At 34.8% G+C, this 23254-nt stretch overlaps 3 protein-coding genes and 1 long non-coding RNA gene across 5 annotated transcripts; 2 read left to right on the forward strand and 2 right to left on the reverse strand.

Annotated features, from left to right (window-relative positions):
* Positions 1-2047: 2047 nt before the first annotated feature.
* On the forward strand, positions 2048-6988 carry LOC122418248 (GTPase-activating protein RacGAP84C-like). Its single transcript, XM_043432375.1, has 5 exons — positions 2048-2319; positions 2634-2693; positions 5774-6301; positions 6377-6439; positions 6851-6988. The coding sequence occupies exons 2-5, from the start codon at positions 2658-2660 to the stop codon at positions 6857-6859; spliced, it is 636 nt and encodes a 211-aa protein (XP_043288310.1). The 5' UTR covers positions 2048-2319; positions 2634-2657; the 3' UTR covers positions 6860-6988.
* Positions 6989-7235: 247 nt separating this feature from the next.
* LOC122418249 (uncharacterized) lies at positions 7236-9638 on the reverse strand. The gene is made up of 2 exons (XR_006262476.1): positions 9025-9638; positions 7236-8946 (listed from the first exon to the last, which is right to left on the reverse strand). It is a non-coding gene; the product is annotated as an uncharacterized lncRNA (long non-coding RNA).
* A 2312-nt stretch (positions 9639-11950) lies between these two features.
* On the reverse strand, positions 11951-15585 carry LOC122418230 (rac GTPase-activating protein 1-like). Its single transcript, XM_043432338.1, has 5 exons — positions 15492-15585; positions 15046-15119; positions 13072-13599; positions 12929-12991; positions 11951-12353 (listed from the first exon to the last, which is right to left on the reverse strand). Exons 2-5 carry the CDS (start codon positions 15079-15081, stop codon positions 12345-12347), a joined length of 636 nt encoding a protein of 211 aa, XP_043288273.1. The 5' UTR covers positions 15082-15119; positions 15492-15585; the 3' UTR covers positions 11951-12344.
* A 3114-nt stretch (positions 15586-18699) lies between these two features.
* On the forward strand, positions 18700-22765 carry LOC122418270 (rac GTPase-activating protein 1-like). Of its 2 annotated transcripts, none has more exons than XM_043432402.1 (5): positions 18700-18851; positions 19684-19817; positions 19918-20029; positions 21909-22436; positions 22549-22765. In XM_043432402.1, the coding sequence occupies exons 2-5, from the start codon at positions 19699-19701 to the stop codon at positions 22600-22602; spliced, it is 813 nt and encodes a 270-aa protein (XP_043288337.1). In that variant the 5' UTR covers positions 18700-18851; positions 19684-19698; the 3' UTR covers positions 22603-22765. The 2 variants fall into 2 exon arrangements, with proteins under 2 accessions (XP_043288337.1, XP_043288339.1); XM_043432404.1 differs by lacking the exon at positions 18700-18851 and adding an exon at positions 18936-19050.
* Positions 22766-23254: the final 489 nt, after the last annotated feature.

A 23254-nucleotide genomic window follows, 5' to 3' on the forward strand; every position in this document is an offset into this window, starting at 1 on the left:
ATTACATAATTTTTTTTCCAGTCAGAAAGAAGAAATATTGGTCAAAAATTATTTTTAAAAAACGTACTATTCTTTTGACTGAATTTTTTATTTTTTATTTTTTTTAATGGAACGAAATGGAGTGAAATTTGAAAAAAATAGAAATTGAAAAATATTTTTAAAAATTTGGAGAAGATATTAAAAAATGAAAATGAAAAAATAATAATATATGAAGAAAATTGAATGATTGGAAAAAAGAAATTGAAAAACCAGTGAAATTGAGCAATTAAACGAACTTGACTGTAAGTGACGTTCGATCGTAATTGCATATTGCACATTTTCTTCGAAATCAATATTATAGTACCTCTACTCAGTGCTAAATAACGACGAGTTTTTCAAGTCCAAAGACTTTTTTCCATCGACTGTGGTGATCTCATGCTCACCGTTGTGATATTCATTTTCTAGATGAGGCTAAAATCAATTGGGGAAATCTCTCATGAGGAGATGGGTATTTTGCTCGATCCACAAACCGGGTGGGATTCAATATGTCGAGTAACTGAATTGTAGAACGGTCGATATTTCGAAATTTTTAAAGTTGTGATATCAGTTTGGAGAAAAATAAGTTATTCGAAATTCTTATTCCCGATCGACTATTCAGCAGATTGCGCGTTTAATCAAAAATTCCTTCTTTGAATTCATATTTACCCGAAAATATATATATTTCAATATTTTTCATTTCGAATGCAATTTTAACAGACCATCCGAATGTCAAAAGTTCATATTTTCGAATTCAAAATGGAGAGTAATTGTTTTACAGACAGACCAGAATATAGAGTAGCAAAAAATCGAAAGTGAATTTTTCGAGTCTATAAAACTTGGATATGCAGAATAGCGATGGCTCGAAAAGGCGAAAGTCAAAATGGCGATGTTTAAAATTGGAGATCACCGGTCTGAGTAAGCGAGTGAGTGAGATGCGTGTATTTGGAGCTCCGCTGCATTTCTTTATTTTGATCGATCGACTTTCTAACGTTTCGCTATTTTGACCGTTCGACTATTTGGTGTTTCAGTATTTCGATTTCAGTAATATTTGGTCTTTCGTTATTATATTTTCAAAATTGTGAATTTTCACAGTATCGCTGACTGTAGTAATTTATGAATCGAAAGAGTGATAGTCGAATTTTCGAAAAATCGATATTTTAGTCATCGTCCTATGGGCGATTGTTACATTCTATTTTCGATGTAAACGTTCTTCGAACCTTGCAGTTTCTGCTTTATTTATTTTCGGCATTCAAAGCTCTAGTCGAATCTATCCGTCTCCATATTATCATTCGAAGTTTATAAATTCGAGATTTTAACTGTTCGAAATTTTAGTCATTCCAACATTTGATCCCCACCCCACAAACCTGCGTAAAATCAGAGTGAGACTCGGGTCTTTCGGAAAAAGTGCAACATACAATTACGATCTAGCACCATTTACAAGTATAAAGTTTGTTTGACCGTTCAATTGTATTTTGAAAAATTGTTTTGCTCTCATAAAAAATCACATCCCTTGTTGCTACGATGACCGTTCTTTTTTTCATTCTTCACAATTCAATTTTATTTCTTGCATTAAATTTCTTTGTTTTCATTTTTAAATATTCTAGCGCCCAAACGTATGCTATTGTCATTTATCGTATGCTGTTGTCACAAAATTATTGGTTTCGAATCGTCCTTATCAAAGTGACTCATGATTCCCCGTTTGCTATTAAAAAGAAAACATTCCGGGATTCGGTCGAATCGATTTCGAATTTGTTCTCCGGGTAAACGATTTTACGGAATAAAAAAGTCTTCCTGTAAGAAACATAGATTGGAGCAATGAAATACATCGTATTTTTGAAACAATGCAGCATGAAAAAAATCCTCAGACGACAGCAAAACGTGACAATTAGCAACCACCCAGTTTTTCATCTCGAAACAAAGATATTGGAGTATTCACGAACACTTGAAAAAGTCGCTATCACAAGTTCAACTTGAAAAGGCTTTTCGAGGAACATTTGGCCTTGATAAGAATGCATACAAAGCGACTGCATCCGGCACGTAGCGCAAAAGTATGATAGACACGATTACACTGATTTTACAAATAAGAGACGCGAGCGTTTTTGTTGTTCCGAGAAAACCCATCGCCTGTTGGTAAGTGGCAGATTTTATTTCTCGTCACGTCTTCCGGTCCCTTCTTCGTTATCCCCACCCGTGATAAAAGTATGGAGCGAATTACTTTCCTTTCAGTCTTACATTTTCTTGTTATCGTTGCAAATTTGTTCATTTGGTGTCCGAATTCGTCACGATTTTAACTCATCTTCGGTAAGTCTTTAAGCCAAATAAAAATCAAGCTCCGTACAACTTTTCGATCATTCTCCAATATTCTTACGATCAAAAAATTTCTACAATTTTTACATATTTTTTTTACCATTGGCTTTTTATCATGACTGCCGAATGTCACTCATTAATTCTTGAGTTGCTCTCTTTATGAACGAGTTTCTCAGATCAAAATTTTTCGAAACCACAACATTGTGCCAGACATGGTCTGAAAAAATAACGCTGAATTTTTGATTATTTTAACAAACATGCACGACAATTTATATCAAACTAATGTTCATATGGGTTGTTATTTTCAGTCTTCTATTTCAAACGCTGACATAATGGCATCCACATTGGATTCTACAAAACCGTTGGGGGTAATTATTTTTTTTTTATACGAATTCTACATGCATATTCTTTGCCTTATGCTGCAGTCGTATCAAATTTCCTTGATCATATATTTCTATTCCCTTTATCGAAAATAATGTAGAATAATAACGATGAAGGCTTGTGAGTCATATCGGTAATTCGAGAAACCATTTCAAAACACTGAAAGCGCTGGAATATCGATTATGAAGTGTTCAATATAAAAAAAAATTAACTTTTTATGTTCACAAATCATTAGCTTATACCCCAAAAATGGTAGCACGTCTAAATATCACAATCAAAATATCACACAAAAAAATATCACGGTCAATATATCACCACGACAAAATATCACATGTCAAAAGATCACGCACACAAAATCTCATAAGACCACAAATAACTGTGACAAAATATCGCATCAATATAGTATATGGAGGCAAATCACGAATATATCACGGATTGATCGAAGCTTAATGTTTGTTTGTGTGGTGATGTATGTGTTTGTCTGTTTAGGTTTGTTTTTGTATAGGAATGTATGCGCTTGTCTGTTTGGGTTTGTTTGGTTAGGGATGTATATGTTTGTCTGCTTTGGTTTGTTTGTATAGGGATGTATGTGTTTGTCTGTTTGAGATTGTTTGTGCGGGGATGTATGTCAAAAGATCACGCACACAAAATTTCACAAGACCAAAAATAACTGTGACAAATTATCGCATTAATATAGTATATGGAGGCAAATCACGAATATATCACGAATTAATCGAAGCTTAATGTTTGTTTGTGTGGTGATGTATGTGTTTGTCTGTTTGGGTTTGTTTGGGTAGGGATGTATGTGTTTATCGATTTCAGTTAGTTTATGTGGGGATATATATGTTCGTCTGTTGGGATTGTTTGTGTAGGGATGTATGTGTTTGTTTGTGTAGGGTTGCATGTGTTTGTATGTTTGAGATTGCTTGTGTAGGGATAAATGTGTTTGGCTGTTTGGGTTTGTTTGTGTAGGGATGTATGTCAAAAGATCACGCACACAAAATTTCACAAGACCAAAAATAACTGTGACAAAATATCGCATCAATATAGTATATGGAGGCAAATCACGAATATATCACGAATTAATCGAAGCTTAATTTTTGTTTGTGTGGTGATGTATGTGATTGTCTGTTTGGGTTTGTTTGTGTATAGGGATGTATGTGTTTGTCTGTTTGGGCTTGTTTGGGAAGGGATGTATGAGTTTGTCTGCTTTGGTTTGTTTGTGTAGGGATGTATGTGTTTCTCTGTTTGGGTTTGTGTGTGTAGGGATGTATGTGTTTATCTGTTTCTGTTAGTTTATGTAGGGATATAAGTGTTTGTCTGTTTGGGATTGTTTGTGTAGGGATGTATGTGTTTTTTTGTGTCGGATTGTATGTGTTTGTCGGTTTGGGTTTGTTTGAAACCAAAAATATTTTAATTGAAACCTTTAATGATTTAATGGTGATATACTGTCCGTGTGATATTTTGTCGGTGTTTTTTTGTCGTGTGATTTACAGTCATGGAACCCCCAAAAATATGTATCTAAAATTTTGTTTATTTTTTATATTCTCGTAATGGTTATATTCGCCAGGAAATTCAATAGAAACGAATTTTAGTTTGATTTTTTGGAACTTGATGCTACGTTTTATCTCAAACTTTGAAAAGCTGCACGCGGATCTGAGACAATAAAACAGAGCTATCAAAAAACTTTTCATGAATCCCACGCTCTGGGGCTTGGGAACTAGGAATAACGTAGAAACCGAATCGATACTCGAATTTTCTAAATGTAAGGGAGACCTGGGCAAAACGGGGTACTTCGAAAATATTACCTAATTTTTTCATTTTCATTTTTTCAATTTTTCATATTCCAGCAAAAACAAAATAATGAAATTCATTCGGCATCTTTTCTTTTTTCTAATAGAAGAGATCGGGGTTAAACGGGATACTCGAAAAATTGAGGAAATTTTTGTGGCTTTTTTTAAAATTTTTATAATTGTTCGAAAATGAAAAAAAAAAAACATATGTTTCCAAAACATCTCGTTGTTTTAATTGAAAAAAAATGTTTTTTCAATATTTTTTTTCAAGGTGAATAAGTTTTTGTACAGAAATTTAAATATTTTTACTAGTGTCTACGACTGTAATAGCAGACATAGGGGAACTTGGGGAAAAGGGGATACCATAAATAATTAAGGTAGATGCGTCGGTTTACATATGTGCTGTCAACTACTGCTGTGTTCAAAAATTGGTTTTTCACCCTTTTATTTATCATATCCTGTGAAAAAATTTTTTTTTTGAAAACAAGTTTTGGTGTCCACTTTGAATACTTTCTTTTACCAAATTCAAATTTTATTTAACTTCGCCGTACATTCAAGAAAATTAGTCGAAATCATCAGTGGAACAGTTTTTTTTCGTGTCACATTGCCCCATTTTTAAATTTATTTTGAATTTAGTTAAGTTTTTTGTTTCTTGAGGTTCTATTTCAACGAAAGAACAACGTCGCTTCAGCCCGCATCACTGGCTAAATCCAGCGATAGCATACGCAGCACCAAATGTTAAAAAATCAAACTAAAATTCGTTTCTACCGGATTTCGTCGCAAGTATAACGATTATACGCGAACATACAAAATATCAAAAAATGTGATTCAATTGGCCAATTCCGGCTGTGCTGCATTTTCGGACACCAGATTTTTCCCACCGAAGCAATGAATAAATAAAAATACGGAGCAGTTTCCGTACCCCATGACACCTTTTACGACGCTTACAAAGATTATTTTATCACAAATCGTACACAAATTCGTCACAACCGAAGAGACCGGAGCCGCATTCACACCGATTCACTGCTCATTACAAAATTTATTTGTCGCCATTTCAATAAAAAATCACGTCGAAATCCGGTAGAATACACACGTGAGCTCGATGACTCTCAAACCTATACGAGATTCACAAAATAAAGAGAAATACCGAAATTTTTCATTTTATGGTGTCCACGTTTTTCATTTATTATCTCGAATTTGTTATTCAGTAAGACATTAATAATAAGAAAAATGTTAGAAACTGCATGCTGAGTTTTAAAAAAATATCGTTGCAGGGAAATATTGCTAATTACGTGCCGGAAAAACTACCCTATGTACCACCTCTGGTAACTGCATGTATAAAAGAGATAGAATTACTTAGTGAGGTGGGGATGAGCATGTACAAAGAGAACGGCGACCTCGCGATAGCCAAAGTATTGGTAAGAGAATATCGCAGATCCAAAAAAGTGCCGGACTTGAAGGGAGTTGATATACACACGCTTGAATCCACTCTAAGATTGTTTTTGGCTTCATTGAGTGAACCACTTATCATCGAAGAATTTCGGGATCCATTCGTTACCGCGGCTCTCATGACCGATAAAAAAAAGAAGGATGCAGCACTAAGCGAAGCGATAATCCTCCTTCCGGCTCCGAATCTCCACACTCTCAGTTATCTGATCCATCATTTAAGATTCATCAGCAAACTCTCGAGCACAAATCACTACAACCGTCTCGCTGTCGTATTTGGGCGCATACTAGTTGCTGGAAGATCTCGTTGTCTCGCTTCATCTTTGTACATCCTTCATCCAGAAGATCAAGAAGAGGTCGGTGTCTCAACATTTCCAGTCCTAAAGAATTTTCATGCTCCACTAATTTTCATCGAATTTGTTTTTTCGCAGGTTGTCCAAAGTTTGTTGGAAATGGATGTTTCTTACGATTCCTTTCTTCCTTTCAAGTCTCAGGTAATATTGGAGAACATATGTGTTCCGACTGAAAGATTTGGGCAGACGTTTTACTTATGTTAGTCCCATCGCCTTAAACAATATTTGAACGCTACTAAATTTTTTGTAGTTTTCCCAGTTGAAAATTTGATCATCTTGCAAATTATTTGAACATCTTTTGGCCATGTTTAAGCCACGGAACTATTTTCAATTGGTGCTTTCAGTTGAATCAGAGAAATCATTAATTATTCCTTTATTTGTATTGAAAAGTAAAAAGAATTTTTTATTCCAATGGATGATCATCTCGAATTCACATTAAATGCATCGTTCGCGTCTTGTTTGAACGTGTACAAAAAATAACTTGATACATGCACAACACTGTGACGATAAAATTGTTCTACTGTTTCTAACATAAACTTTTTCTCCTTCCAGGACTCATGATTCCGCAGCTGGTGACTGGATGTGAAACGATCGTGGTGTTCTCCGACAAGATGAGAATGTCATGTGAATAAAAATTAAAAAACAAACTAATATTCAGAGTGTTAATAATATTATGACGATTATTTAATATTTTTGGCATCTCATTTTTAAATTTAAATTTTATTCAATGTCCTCATTTTGGTGTCGATTATTCATGTTGAATGAGAACATGAAAAATGTGCTACAGTTCGGGTCATTACGGCTACAGCAGTTTGAAGCTTCTGACGTCACCTAGCTAGATTTCGCATGTATCATTTTCTATTTTCGAGGTCGCTCCTTTTAATGGTGCTCTTTAAATTGGGCTGTTTTTTGACATACCTGTTTGTTGACAATTTCATTTGAGCCTCGAAATCTTTGAGTTTAGCTGTATTTTCTGAAAATCCTATTTTTTAGGAGAAAATATGGTAACTCTGCGCAAAAAAAACGTACAAAACTTTTTCAAAAACGAAAAAATAAAAAAAAAATATTTGGAAATAGGCTTAAATCAGTCGTCAAACATTACTTCAACATGTTTTCTAAATAATCGAATCGTTATTGTCTTCTATTTACGATTTCAAATTTGTCTCAACATAACATGAAAATAAAATTCACGAAAATTACTTTTTTTACAACATAAATCGCTAAAAATTGAATTTTTGACGTATGATAAAAGATCAAGGGTCGTTTTACTCCGGAAATATTGTACCTCAAGGAAAAAATAGAGTTTTCAAGCACGGGGAAAAAAGTATATTTATATTGAAGTTTGAACTCGAGACTTTTGATCGACAATTGAAGTAAAACTTTTTTCGCAACGTACAGATGTATGGGTCATTCCACCAATTATGGAATTAATTTGTGCCGGAGGGTCTGAATTACGCATATAATGGCCATTGCTTTTCAAAAGTACGTATCACTCTGAGCTTTCATGATTTTTTTCAATTTTTTTTGTCTAGCCGTTTCTAAGTTATAGAGATATGAAAATTTGTAAATTTGCAATTGTTAACTTCTCGTGTTGAAAATATCGCGAACCCCCGAATTATTTTTCGGAACACTAAACGTAGTCATTTTTATGTGAAAAAACCTCAGCTTTTCGATAAAAATATTTTAAATATTCTCAGGGATCAGAAATGATAACTTTAAAATTGCTTTTTCAGACCTCTTGTTCAGACTTTTTTTTACAAAGGAACAGTGCTATTTTATTTTGAGATTCTTAAAAAATCAAGTATAAAACAATCAAGTTGTATGATACGTCATGAATTATCGGTGTGCGCTCTGACATATAACATTATATTCAGCAACTGTGTACTTGAATATGTATATAAAAAACATGAAATTCTTGTGGTTTTTCGTAGAGGATTTCTCTAGTTTCTCTAGTAAAAAAGTGTTATAATTATTGTAATGTAAAATTTTTTATAAAATCACTTATTTTTATTGTTTCGTGCTTGGTTTTCATATCGTTCATTTAAAGCTACCGAACTCAAAACTCACACACGCTTTACTGAGATGTATGACTGACAGTGAGAAAAAGAGAGAAAGAAAATGTGCTTGCGCATCACTCTCTCTCTCTCTCTCTCTCTTGCTCTTACAATACTTCTAAGTCACGTCTCAAAACTAAATGTAAGAGTGGGGACGATGGGCCTAAACTGTGTATTAGGTATTTCTATTTCTACCAACGTATATATCTCTCTCAATTATCATTCGCCTCGCCCAATCACACGAGCCCATGGCAATGAGCGTGAGAGAGAACGAAAATGTACATGCGCATGGGCATTCACACTTTTCGTAGCACTTCCGTTACCCACTTCCGTAACAAGATTTTCACTAGTTTATCCCCCAAGCCCAGCGCGCCTATAGAAATTTTACTTAAAAAATGATAGCACAAATCGTATATTTTAGATGAAAAATGATGAAAACATAATCAATTTTTTTTTTTTTAATCGTGTCCTCTGCAATCGACCCACAAATATATGCGAGGCTGGTATTTTGGTTTTTTTATCTGTCATTTTCCGGCAAAGTTCTTACTGATCCTCTTCATAATGAGACGATTGGTGGTTGTGCGCGTGGGAACACTGTAAGGCATCTACTGGTAAATTATAAACATTATTTAGAATTAAAAAAAAAAAATTATTTCATGCATTAATATTTACGTTGCCGAATGCACTTTGGCACATAAAATATTGAATTTGAGACCCGATTTTTCGAAATTTTTGCCTCTGCATGGTCTCGCGGGGTTTCTGGACCCCACACGAAAATATGTCTGCACAAATCGAAGTTTCTCAGTCAACTCACGGCATGCAGACCTGTGAAAAATTACAAATGGCGCAACAAATTCCATTCGGAAAAGTTTATCCTGCTAGCATAAAACGGCCATGAAGTGCTGGCCTGGGCTCCAGTAACACCCGTAACGAGGCTCGAATTTTTGTCAGATCATTCCATTATTTTGGTCGGCAGTGTAAATAATTTATTCTTTGAACACCATATTCATGAGAAAATATCAATCAGAATCCGGCTCATCCCCCATCGATCACTATCCGTCAAGTTATTCAATTACTTTTTATTGTTGAACGTTATAAAAAACCACACGCATGAAACTTCGAGCGTTCAGTCCTACTAATTTGCTCCAGGATTCAACGATGAGGCATCTAACCAAAAATTAACTAGTCTGTAATATTTCGATTTGTTTTCATGACACAGGAAATAAAAATACACTCGTAACTGTACATTAGGGTGGCCCTTAATATGGGTAAAAAAAAAAATTGATCGCGCCGCCCCCCAAAACGGTTCCAAATGATAAAAAAAAAATCTACGCAAAGCCGTAGCTATGTCCGGTAAGAGGAAGACGTGCCTGTAAGCATGAACTTGGTTTTTGCTTACAGGCACGTAAGCAAAAACTTGAACAAAAACGGAAACTTGAAGCTTCAAAATGCGTTTTTTTAGACCTCGATGTGACCATTTTTCACTGAAATACAACATTTTTAAAAATTACTAAATCATGCAGAAAAATTGATATTTAAAACCAAGTTCATGCTTACAGGCACGTCTTCCTCTTACCGGACATAGCTACGGCTTTGCGTAGATTTTTTTTTATCATTTGGAACCGTTTTGGGGGGCGGCGCGATCAATTTTTTTTTCACCCATATTAAGGGCCACCCTACTGTACATATATAATATATTGAAAGGAGAAGACGAAATGGTTTGTCGATAAAATTCAGGTATTCATCCACTCGTTCACTCACACACACACAATGCAGTAGCTCTCTCGCAACGTAGACTCATCTGAGATTATCAGCATAGAAATTATTGGTGAACAAGATTATACGATAAATATTGCTTAACTTCAAATTGAGGGGATATCCAAATCCAACGTTGGCTCTTTCTCATGTTCCGGGGAAACCTCACAGCTCGAAATAATTGATCGGATTCGGGAGGCCACTCCGAGATCCAAGAGGCGTTGTTGTGTCGAGATTCACGATGATGACTCGATGGTGAGAAGCGATTTCGGAGGTGTTGCTTCGATGAGATCCCCGGAATGAAAGAGAAAGAGTCAGGCGAAAATTTCGGGAGATCGACGTTTGATCGATGGTCACGATACGCATGTCCGTGGATTATCGGGGAAAACCACATGACACGCGACATTTTGGGCGCCAATATAGAATTTCAAATAGAGCACGATCAGTTCACTCGTTACAAGTCATATATATCAACATGAAATCAGGATGGGATTCGGATCTTACGAAAAAAAGCGAACCATACGATTACGATTAAACATCGCTTACAGGCAAGTTAGTTTAATCGTTTAATTGTATATGGAAGGTTTACGGGTGCATGATCAGCTGACATTGTGGCGAAACAAAACACGAGGTGAACAAATAAAAAACGGATAATTTTTGGTTAGCTAACGAAGCGTCGGGGGGAACCCTGAAGCAAATGTAGGACCGAAGGGAGAGTGATTTTCTTTACGTTTTAATCACAGATGGGGACAACAAAAAAGGAAGGGAAAAGATCGAGAAAAAATGGAATGTGCCACTCAAAATATGGGCTACTGAATTTCACAAAACAATAACAAAAGTCGTGTCTATTGTTAGGAAACGAAAATTTTGCTTCCATTATTTTGATTGTGCTTTTTTGGTTTACTGAAGTTTTGTGATTGTGAAGAGAGTTTTCAAATAAAACTCGTGATAACGACCTTTTTAGCTGTTAGTGGGTTTCGCAATACAGTTTTTTGTAACAATTGTTTCGTACGAAATGATTTACACAAGTATTTCGTGTCACGTCCTGTATTCATTTGTTGTAACAATGACTCAGCTTTCACGGAAAATATGAAACTCGGTGGGCGAAACTTTAAAAAAAAAGTGAAAAACTTCTGTCGTGACAAGAACATTGCTTTCGAATCGCACTTATCAAAGTGACTCATGATTCTCCGTTTGCTGTTGTTGCAACAGAAAAAACTCCGAGATCCAGTCAAATCGAGTCCAGATTTGTTCTCCAGGTAGGCGAATTTATGGAATATAAAGGAGTCTTCCCACTGAAGCGTAAAAACTGTCATTCGTTATCTAAAAATTCTTCTGTCAATGATATGAGAGCTGACGATTCGCTATATATATTATTTCACAGGTCCGCGTATGCATCGCGACTGAAGAGTCGAATTGTGAATGCTCAAAAACCAAATTAAAAAAAATCCCTTTTACGTATTTATTGTGAAAATTTTTCCACGGTATTTTATATTCTTTCATACGTTTTAAACTGCAAATTTATTTTCAAGCGAATTATTTCATCCATCGTTAACTTGGCCTTTCGCTTTTCGGCTTCTGATTTTTCTTCATTGCTTTAGCACTTTAAAACTTCCATGCAATATATTCGTTTTCATTTTAACGTTGATTTTAACCTCCAAGAAAATGTTTCAACGCAATTTTCCTGCAAACGATTATCATCATTCCCTCGAAGTTTTATACGTGGGGTTTTTCAGAACGTTCAACAATTGATTGATATTTTCTGATAAATAGTGTTCAAAGAATAAATTACTCATCGGAGTATGAAATTCGTTCGATTTCGGAAATAATTCTTAGCCAGTGATTTATGGTAGTGCGCATTGTTTATTTGAAAATCATTTGACATTACAAAAATGGGAGATAAATCTTTTCTGAGACATTTCATACACTTAAAAATTATTTCACTCTCAATATCACGAACTGCAGCACATTTTTCATAGAGGCGGAGCGAAATTACAAAAAATGTTGGCGATAAAATATCATGTCCTTATTCAACATGAATAGTCGACACCGAAGTGAGGACGCTAAATAAATATTAAATCTCAGAATGATATGCCGAAAAAATTGGATTATCGTTGAAATATTATTCAGAATTAACAATGAATATTAGTTTTTTTTTATCTTTATTTAGATCAAATTTTCTTCTTGTCGGAGAAGACTACGATGGTGTCATATCCCTTCACCAGCTACTGCTGCATTCATGAGTTCTGGAAGGAGAAGAAGTTTAAGTTTGAAACTGGAGAATAATTTCATCATCGCAGCGTTGTGCATGTATTAAGACATTCTCCAAACCCGTTGAAAGACGAAATAATAAACCGCGAATAATGCATTTCATGTGAATTCGCGATGATCATCCTTCCAAAAAGTGGTGTATTGAAGTTTTCAAATATTTTTTACTCTTAAATATATACATAAATAAATAATCAAGATTTTCCTTGATTCGAGTAAAAGCGCCAAATGAGAATCGTTTCGTGACATGAATAATTGCGCACTCGATGACAGTGATAGAACTTTACGCAATAAAAATTACGCTTTTTTTTATTCTTTTTTAAAATATCTAGTGAATACCGTATCGAGAAACGTACTTCAAATAGACTTTGTTCATTAAAACTGCAGGACGAATGAATAAATTAATTTGGGTGTTATGAATAAGTAATTTGGGAGCCCAAATTTTCGTCCAATTAGCAAGCTACAAAACTTTAATTGTGTTCAAATATTGTTAAATTATTATTAAGGTATTGTAAAAAGTTTGCTCAAGTCTTTCGGCCGGAACACTTGTTACCTGAGAACTGTAAGGAAGAAAGTCGTTATAATAATCATCAATTTCCAACAAACTTTCGATAACCTACGAATAAAATAAATTCGATAAAAATTTGTAGAGCCATGAATAAAATTCCTTAGGACTGGAAATGATGACACACGGACCTGATCTTGATCTTCTCGTTCAATTATGAATAAATGTGGAGTGAGATATCGAGAGCTTCCACCGACCACTATGGGCCCAAAAACGACGGCGAGACGGGCGTAGTTGTTTGTTCTCGAGAGTTTGCTAATGAACCGTAAATGATGGATAAGATAACTGAGAGTATGAAGATTTGGATACGGAAGGAAAATTAACGCTTTGCTAAGTGCTGCATCCCTCTCTGTTTCATTGGCTATAAGAGCTGCGTCAACGAATTTATCCCGAAGTTTATCCGTGATGAGTGGTTCACTCAATGAAGCCAAAAACAATTTCAGAATGGATCCAATCGTTTGTACATCGACGCTTCTCAAGTTCGGTACTTTTTTGGAATGGAGATAATTTTTTAGGAAACCTCTGGCTATTGTGAGATCGCCGTGATGTCTGTACAAGGTCATCCTCTCGCGACTACGTGATTCTATCTCCTTTACACATGCAATTATCAAAGACGGTACATAGGGTAGTTGTTCCGTCACATAATCAGCAATATTTCCCTGTAACGATATTCTTCCATAAATGATTCAATATTGTAAGAAATTGTGGGATTTTACTCTGGTTACGAAATGTAGGTAGAGGCCAAGCTGGTTCCATGACTGTAAATCACACGACAAAATATCACACGGTCAAAATATATCACGTCATTGACAAAAAATCACACGCATGCGCACAACAAAATATCACAGGGACTGTATATTACCGATGTAGTTCGAATATAAGTACTGCAAGAATTGTTTTTGTCCTTATTACAGTGCCAAGTACATGCATTTTTATTTTCATGCTAATAGCTCTCGTAGATATAAAGCGGCTATCCTTTTTGTGACTTTAGATATTGGAGCGGTATAATAGAAGAAGGTGCGATTGATACTAAACTACAATCACGATTATCTACATATCTATAGTAAGATGAAGATAATAGACAAAGTATATACAAGGCATTCTCTCATTACGCAATATTGAGCTTCGATTAATTCGTGATATATTCGTAATTAGCCTTGATGTACTATCGATGTGATATTTCGTCACAGTTATTTTGGGTCGTGTGAGATTTTTCGTGCGTGTTTTTTTGACGTGTGATATTTTGTCGTATGATGATATTTTGACTGCGATATTTGGACGTGCTACCGGCCAAGCTACAGAGATTTTTTCATGTAAAAAGTGTTGAAAGGAAACCAGCTGCGCCATTGTTTCGATAATAGTTTTATACGATATAGTGACATGTTTATGTATCGAGTTTCTTATATATTTATGGCTTTGTTATTATAAATTTTATGCAAAAAATCGCTGCTTTTTTTTTTTAGTTTTCTGCTTATAAAATGAAAACTACCTGGGTGATCGTGATAGTGTGAAAAAAAATATGAGAAAAAAGAAGAGATTTCGAATGAATTTCATTATTCATCTGTTTTTCCTAGAATATGAAAAATTGAAAAAATGAAAATGAAAATTGATTCGGTTTCTACGCTTTTCCCAGTTCCCAAGCTCCAGAGCATGGGATTCGTGAAGAGTTTTTTGATAGCTCTGTTTTATTGTTTCAAATCCGCGTGCAGCTTGTCAAAGTTTGAGGTAAATATATGGCATACGTAGCGTTAAGTTTCAAAAAATCAAACTAAAATTCGTTCCTATTGAATTTCGTGGCGAATATAACGATTACACGAATACAAAAAATAAACAAAATTTTGAATATATTTTTTGGGTGTACACTAATGATTTATAAAAAAACAAAAAGAAATTGATTTTTTTATCGTACATTTTATGCCGATTTTCAAGCGCTTCCAAAGTTTTGCAATGGTTTCTCGAACTATCGATATGACTCGCAAGCCTTCATTGTTGTTATTTTACATTATTTTCGATAAAAGGAATAGAAATGTGATCAAGGAAATTTGACACGACTGCATAAGGCAAAGAATGTGCATGTAGAATTCGTAGAAAAAAAAAATAATTACCCTCAATGGCTTTCTAGAATCCAATATGGGTGGCATTATGTCAGCGTTTGAAGTAGAAGATTGAAAATAATGATCTGTAAGTACATTAGTTTGATACAAATTTTCGTGCATGTCTGTTAAAGTATAATCAAGGAAAACTCAGCGTTTTTTCTTCAGACCATGCCTGGCACGATATTGCCGTTCCGAAAAAGTTTGATCTGAGAAATTTCTTAATAAAAAGATCAACTTAAGGATTAATAAGTGATATTCGGCAGTTATATTTTTAAAAACCCGGTGATAAAAAAAATATGTAAAAATTCTAAAGAGATTTTTCAAGAGATTTCTAAAGAGACAACCGAATAACAATATCGATACGAACAGTGAGCGACGAACATCGAGGATTAATATCTAGAAAATTGATCAAAAAGTTGTAACGGACTTGATTTTTATTTGGATGAAGGACTTACCGAAGATGAGGTCAAATCGCGACGAATTGGGACTCCAAAATGATATACTATTTTGTCACGGGCGGATATAACAAAGAAGGGGACCGGAAAACGTGACAAAAAATAAAATCTGCCCCTTATAAACAGGCGATGGGATTTCGCGGAACGATAACGAGAGTCATGTCTATTATTAGTATAATCAATAGTTTTGTGCCACGTGCCGAATGCAGTTGCTTTGTATGCATTCTTATATCAATGCCTAAAGTTCCTCGAAAAGACTTTTCAAGTTGAACTTGTGATAACGACTGTTTTGACTGTTCGTGAATATACCACAATACAATTGTTTCGATGAGAAACTTGGTGGCTGCAAATTATCACGTTTTTTGTCGCCTGAGGATTTTTTTTTTTCAAACTGCATTGTTTCAAAAATAAACTGTCTCGATGTCTTTCAATGCTCCAATGTATGTTCCTAATGCTCCTTCTAGGAAAACTTTTTTATTCCATAAATTCGCTTACCTGGAGAACAAATCCGATTCCGATTGGACTGGATCGCAGAATTTTTTCTTTTTCAACAGCAAACGGGGAATCATGTGTCACTTTGATAAGTGCGTTTTGAAAACAATACTTTTGTCACAACAGCATACGTTAAATCAAGTTTTTCACTCGTTTAAAAGTTTCACCCATCAAGTTTCGTATTTTCCGTGAAATCTGTTAAAACAATGTTGTTCATTGTTCTGTAGAACATTGTTAGAATAAATGAATACCGGACGTGACATGAAAAAAAATTGTTTAAATAATGATTTACACAATTTTTTATTATTTTTTTTTATCACTATTCAATCGCTATCAATAATTTATCACTATTAAATCATCATTCAACAGTGATAAATTATTTCCTAATTATATCGAATTCATCGAAAACGATTAAGAATATTAATATGTGACCAGAGGTCGCGGTCGATTTGGAGTGAAGGTATCAATCGAATTGGTCAAAACCGAGAGTTTTCATTGATTTTTATCTGACCCTGATTGGTTGACTTGATTTTACTTGATCTTGACGAGTGAAATCAGTTAGAACCGAAGTGCTTGCAAAAAATCGTTCTGGAAGAAGTGTTCTTTCCAGCAGTAAAGCAAAAAAACTGAATTTTCGGAAGTTTAGACGTTCGATCCTGGGTCCTTAATTGGGAACATGCACAAACGAATGTGCGTTTAGGTAGATTTCACTTCAAACGCTGACATAATGGCATCGGCATTGAATACTAGAGGCACTTCGGGATCTAGTCAGAATTCAAATTCCCGAACATATCGTTGACAATGGAAATGATTAATTTCTGACTTAGGCTCAATCTGTGCATTCGGAGCAATGGAGGTTATTTTTAACAAGAAATGTGCTAGATCGAGCAGCAACAAGCGTTAAAAAAACAAACGGCCCTCCTTACGGCCAAATGGTGAATAAAATCAGATCAGCAACCTCCACGACGTAATTGCACACTGGGCAACGCGGATGCTGACGGTGAAGAGTGATAGCTCAGATATTCAGAAAGTGTTCTGAATATAACCTGTGTTCTGAAAAGATCAGACATCGAGGACACCTTTGTTGCCAATAATATGGTTATTTAAGTGCAGCAACAATGACGAAAATCGATTTGAAAGAAAAACAGGTAAAAAATTCTTGACTTTTTAATTAAAAACGCGAAAATAATAAAGATTTTGAGATAATTTTACAGAATAAATGCCGGATTCTGAAAGAGCATCCTCAAAAACTCACTATATCAGATTTTGAAGAATTTTTTTTTTGTTCCTCAATCAAAACTGCGTACTTGAAATTGTGTGTCCAAAACTGTCGTTTTGCGCATTAATGGGTTAGTAATTTTTTCCGTGTAGCAACATGCTTGTGGAGTAATTTTTGAAAATTTCAAGATTTCCCAAAAATATTTAGGCCCACAATAAAACTGTGACCACAAACGCAGGAAAACCCCATGCATTTTAAACGGAAAACTTCAACCCCCGTGGTCGAGGGTTAAGCATTGTTTTAAAAATCTAAAAAAATTACAACTTTACTTTCTATGCATTTCGAACCGATTTAGAGGGGGGGGAGGGCAAAGTAAATTTTGACCCCAAATAACGACCACCCTACTGTATATGTATATATATATTAGGGTGGCCCTTGATATCGGTAAAAAAAAATTGATCGTGCTGCCCCCCAAAACGGTTCCAAATAATAAAAAAAAAAAAATCTACGCAAAGCCGCAGCTATCTGTAAGCATGAACTTAGATTCAAATATCAATTTTTCCGCATCATTAGAGAAATTTGGATTTTTTAAATCTGGTTTATGTATCAATTTTTTTTTCCTACTTTCCGAAGCTATTGTATATTAGTATTCAATAAACAGATCAAATAATAAGGTCCTCCATACTACACTAAGGAAAAAAATTAAAGGGTCAACAAATTTTTCCGAATTTTTAGTGATTTTTCAAAACGTTGTATTCCAGTGAAAAATGGTCGTATCGAGGTCTAAAAAAACGCATTTTGAACCTTCAAGTTATTAGTTTCAAGATCTTATGGCGAAAAAGATGTAGAGCTACATATTCTGCGCAATTTTGAGAAAAAGTGTGAGAAAAAAAATTTGCAAATTTTTATGCGTTTTTAAAAATTCGGTAGGACCATTTTTTGCTGAGATTCAGCTCCTGTGGGAAAACTTTTTTACGTCATAAATTCGGTTACCCGATGAGAAAACTTTTTAAGGACTCGTTCTTTATATTGAGTTGTACAAAACCATCCAGAAATTTCTATTATTGAATAACAAGTAGGGAGTCAATTGCGATTCAAAAACTGTTTTTTTGTGATAACGGCATGAGGTAATACGAGTTACTCAATCTTCTAAAAGTTGGAAGATCGTTAGAAAAAATAAGTACGAGACGTGACATATGAGGATTGTGTATATCATTTCGTACGAAAATGATTATCAAAAAAACTGTAATGTGGAACCTATTAACAATTGGAAAAGTCATTGTCACAAGTTCTATTTGAAAACAATGTTCACGAAACTTGAGGAAACTATAGAAAAGAAAAATTTAACGATGGAAAACGGCACGTATCATGGAATTATCGTTTCCTAACAATACACACGACTTTTGTTATTATTCCGCGAAATTCATTAGCTCATTTTTGAGTGGCACTTTGAATTTTTTGTCACGTTTATCTGCTCCCTCTTCCCTCGTCTCTATCCGCTACTACATTGTCAATCGATTTTTTCTCCTTTCAGTCTACATCGACTCCAAAAACTTAGCGCATCGGACCAGTAGATTTTCAGTTTCAAATTTGTTCAACTGGTCTTCCATTTCTTCACAATTACAACTGATTATCCGTCATTCCTTCGGGTAAGTAATAATCAAGCTCGCTGTCATTTTTCTGATAATTTTCGTGGATTAATATGAACCATCAAAGTTCACACATGTTTTAGAAAGTCTCACATTATTTATTGAGGGATAGAGTTCAATCAATTAGTTGGATTAATGAAGATAAATCATCTTCACGATACGTGAAACAGTAAAATAGTATACCCACGATTAAGTAGAAGTAAGTCCCCTAAAAACGATTTCGAATATAAATCTGTCAAAACAACAGTGCTCATCATATATTCTATTTTTTTTTCTTCACAACGGTGAAGCAAACGTATGGAACGCTCTTGGGAAACAAACTGCAGTAAAGACGAAAACCGTAAAAATTTTCCGACAAAAAAATTTGCAATTGCAAAATTTGTAATCTTTTGGAATTTACAAAAAAAAGTAAAGACAATTTTAATATTTCAAAAGTAAACAAAATTTTTTATAATTTCTACATTTCTTCAACTGTTAATGTTGAATCATCGAGTTGCTCTTTTTACAAACAAATTTCTCAGATCAAACTGTTTTTGAGACCGTTGCGGTGATCACAGATCATCTAAAGAAATAACGTTGAGTTTTCATTGATTACTTCAACTAGTCGTCTCATATCTGTCAAAACAACAGCCCTCGTTATTTCATATATTTCATATTTTTTCTTCTCATCGGTAAAGCAAAAAAAATAACATTCCCAAATCAGCGGTGCCATACATACCTTAGGAGGGATTCCAAATATTGAGACGTTTAAACTTTTCATATTGTTTACTTGATCAAAACATGCGTGATAATTTTCGACACAACAATGTGCAAATGAACTATTATTTTTCAGTCTTCTGCTTCAAACATGGACATGATGGCATCTACGTCATATTCTGGAGAGTCATCGAGCTCGAGTTCGGGCCTGCGAGAACATAGATTTCAATGGAAAATATTCGACAACAAATGTGCTGTGTGTCATCATAAGTACGTATTATAAGGACGGAATTCAGTCTTTTGCTATACCATGGACAACGCGATATTCGGTAATTCATTGTCAATCGTGTGTACAATTTTTTTTTTGCAGCATACAACCTGGTAAGGAGGTATTCGAATGTGGTGGATGTCATAAAATAGTCCACACTGCCTGCAAAGTTTCGCTTCCAGTTCCATGCGTGCCACTAACAAATCCAAAAAGGGTAATTATTTTTTGTATAAATTGTAGACACAGATCCCATTCCTGTTAATCCATTTCGGTCCATTAGGTTCGAGCGTCAATGAACAGATTTTAACCGAACTCTTTGGGATTCAATGCTAGTTTCATTCACTTGGTGGGTTTTGGGGGCTAAACTGGTGAAAATGTTACGGAAGCGTGTAACGGTAGTGCTACGAAAAGTCTGATTGCGCATGCGCACGTACATTTTCGTTCTCTCTCACCCTCATCGCCATGGGCTCGTGTGATTGGGCGAGGCGAGCGATATTTGAGAGGGAGGGGGATATACGTTTGTAGAGATAGAAATACCTAATACACAGTGTGGGCCCATCATCCCCACTCTTACATTTTAGTCTTGAGTCCTGACCTCGTAGCATTGTAGAAGCAAGAGAGAGAAAGAGCGCGATGCGCACGCATATTTTCTTTATCACTTTCTCTCATTTACGCAGTTTAGTGAGTTAGCCAGCTTTATAGGAACATTGATAGAAGCAAGTGATAGAACTTTGGCGCGTATATTTTTCTTTCTCTCTTTTTCTCATTATGCCAATTCATGAAATATATACATCTGAGTAAAACGTGTATGAGTTTTGAGTTCAGTAGCTTTACACGAACGATATGAAAACCAACGACGAAATAATAAAAATAGTAAAAAAAATATTTTCTTTAATGAAAATCTTAAAATCGTGGCGTTTTTTATATACATATTCAAGTACACAACCACTGAATATAACGTTATATGTCGAGATCTTTGAATTTCAACCTATACATGAAGTGACAAGCGTTGCGGCAGTAGAGCACACACCGATAGTTCATAACGTATCTTTCAACTTAATTCTTTTATGGTTGATTTTTTAAGAATCTCAAAATAAAATAGCATTGTTCCTTTGTAAAAAAAAGTGTGAACTTTTCTAAAAAAATATTTTAAAACATTTAAAAAACGGTAGATTAGGAGAAAAAGCGATTCTAAAATTTTAATTGCTTTTTCGGGTTTTTTTCTAATCCCTGAGAATATTTAAAATATTTTTATCAAAAAGCTGAGATTTTTCATATAAAAATTACTACGTTTAGTGTTCCAACAAATAATTCAGGGATTCGATATTTCCAACACACAAAGTTAACAATTGCAAATTTTCAAACCTTTATAACTTAGAAACGGCTCGACAGAAAAATTTGAAAAAAATCATGAAAGCTCACAGTGACACGTACTTTTGAAAAGCAATGACCATTATGCATAATTCAAACCCTTCGGCACAAATTAATTCCATAATTGGTGGAATGACCCATTTATATGTATACGTTGCGAAAAAAGTTTTATTTCAGTTGTGTGGTCTAAAGCACACTCACTTTTTTGTCTCTCATATTTCAGAATGATTATTTTTTCCAATCTCATTGGAACTCAATAAGAGCTCGGTCTTTAGCACCACGTGATGCTAAATGCTAAATAAACAAAATTCTTCCGACAAATTCTTCGAAAAAATCGCCGCTGTTTCTATGTACAAACAAATCAACGTTACTTAAATTCTACCTCAATATCCATAACATCAATCTTATCGATCCAAGCAGGGAAAATCATTCCTGGACTCAAGGAATTTTAGAAGGGAATCCTTAGGGCTCCTTTCAATTTTGGATCGAGCGTAAGCACCTAATCCCAGCGCGAAAATTCAAAACTAAAAATAATAAATATTAAAAATACGATACTTGGAAGGTAGATTCAGGCTCGACTGATCTGGATTGATTAACAACCTTCAACCATCAACACCAATCAACTACCAATCAACGCGTTTCGTGACCCGAACGAAAATCCACAATTTTTGAAAATTCTTTTAGCCATTACGAGAATTCATGACGAAAAAATATTGTTACAGGGAACCCTCGCTGATTATGTGCCGGATAAACCACCATACGTACCATCTCTGGTAATGGAATGTATATACCAAGTTGAAACCCGTGGTGTGGAGAAGAGATTCTTGTACAGAAAAAACGGCGACATTATCGAAGCCAAACGATTGGTTAAAGAGTACCTTGGAGATAAAATAGTACCGGATTTGAGCAACATCGATACAGAAACAGTTACCTTGACTTTGAAACTATTTTTGACTTCTTTGAGCGATGCACTCATTACCGATGAAGTTCGGGATGATTTTGTCGAAGCATCTCGCATCCTTGATTCAAAAAAAAAGCACGAAGCACTTTGTGATGCTATGCGAAGCCTTCCACGGTTTAATCGCGACACTCTCAATTATCTTCTCGAACATTTGCAAGAAATTATTCAGGAAGGACCTAGCGGCATTTTTCATCGTCTCGCCTACGTTTTTGGCCCCATTGTGGTCGGTGGAAGCTCTCAATATCTAACCCCATCTTTATTTATGATTTCACGAGAAGATCAAATTGAGGTTAGTGTCCCAAGTGTCTCTCGTCAATTTCAGTCCTTTGACATTTTCCCGCTTTACTAGTTTTCTACTTTTTTTTTGTTCATTTTAAATCAAAATTTCATTTCATTTACAGGTTTTTGAAAGTCTGTTGGAACTGGGAGATTGCGATGATGGCCTCTGGATATAATCTTTTTCTTTTGTGCTAATATATTGTACCCATTTGTATGAGCCCAAAAGATTTGACCAGAATGTACACCAAATCTAATTGCTATGTGATGCTGTGAAAACGCACACAATTGTTTGCTGGTGCATTGAGTGCACGATGAAATAAAAGAATTCTCTGAAATGAATAAATTCGTTGCGTAGACTCATTGATTCCAATTCCCCCTCGTAATTTTATAAATCACAATTTCAATATAAAGACCTTTGACGGTATCATTCACTTTCAATTTGTCACGGCTACGATGGGACGAGCCACCAGCCGGACCTACAGATCTTGCAATTCCTTCGACGACCTTGAACTTATTTTCGATTTTAATCTTAAAGATTCTTAGGATAATCAATGCAAAAGAGATCGTGAGCGAACGAAAATGAATTTTAAAAATAAATTACGTTTTTATAAAATGCTTCTAGAGGAGTCAGCCCGTACAAAATCGACAAAGGCCATCAGAAATTAATACTATTAATGGAAAAAAAACAAAACTACAATGAATAAAAGATCCAAGAGAACGACGGATGCAATTATCTTCTTAAAAAAGTCAATTCATCATCGGAAACAATCTGATAACGAAAAAAAACGCTTCAAAATTTTCATAAAATGAATTTCTGGGATTTTTAAT

Source organism: Venturia canescens, chromosome 11, assembly GCF_019457755.1.
Source record: "Venturia canescens isolate UGA chromosome 11, ASM1945775v1, whole genome shotgun sequence".
Classification (NCBI taxonomy): domain Eukaryota; kingdom Metazoa; phylum Arthropoda; class Insecta; order Hymenoptera; family Ichneumonidae; genus Venturia; species Venturia canescens.

Excerpts from the sequence above, each read along its gene's own strand:
- LOC122418248 (XM_043432375.1), top strand. The coding sequence starts at position 2,658 with ATGGCATCCACATTGGATTCTACAAAACCGTTGGGG. Across the intron at positions 2,694-5,773 it reads ATTCTACAAAACCGTTGGGG|GGAAATATTGCTAATTACGT; the intron begins GTAATTATTTTT and ends ATATCGTTGCAG. Across the intron at positions 6,302-6,376 it reads ATCCAGAAGATCAAGAAGAG|GTTGTCCAAAGTTTGTTGGA; the intron begins GTCGGTGTCTCA and ends GTTTTTTCGCAG.
- LOC122418230 (XM_043432338.1), bottom strand. The coding sequence starts at position 15,081 with ATGCCACCCATATTGGATTCTAGAAAGCCATTGAGG. Across the intron at positions 13,600-15,045 it reads ATTCTAGAAAGCCATTGAGG|GGAAATATTGCTGATTATGT; the intron begins GTAATTATTTTT and ends ATATCGTTACAG. Across the intron at positions 12,992-13,071 it reads AACGAGAAGATCAAGATCAG|GTTATCGAAAGTTTGTTGGA; the intron begins GTCCGTGTGTCA and ends TTTTATTCGTAG.
- LOC122418270 (XM_043432402.1), top strand. The coding sequence starts at position 19,699 with ATGGACATGATGGCATCTACGTCATATTCTGGAGAGTCATCGAGCTCG. Across the intron at positions 20,030-21,908 it reads CACTAACAAATCCAAAAAGG|GGAACCCTCGCTGATTATGT; the intron begins GTAATTATTTTT and ends ATATTGTTACAG. Across the intron at positions 22,437-22,548 it reads CACGAGAAGATCAAATTGAG|GTTTTTGAAAGTCTGTTGGA; the intron begins GTTAGTGTCCCA and ends TTTCATTTACAG.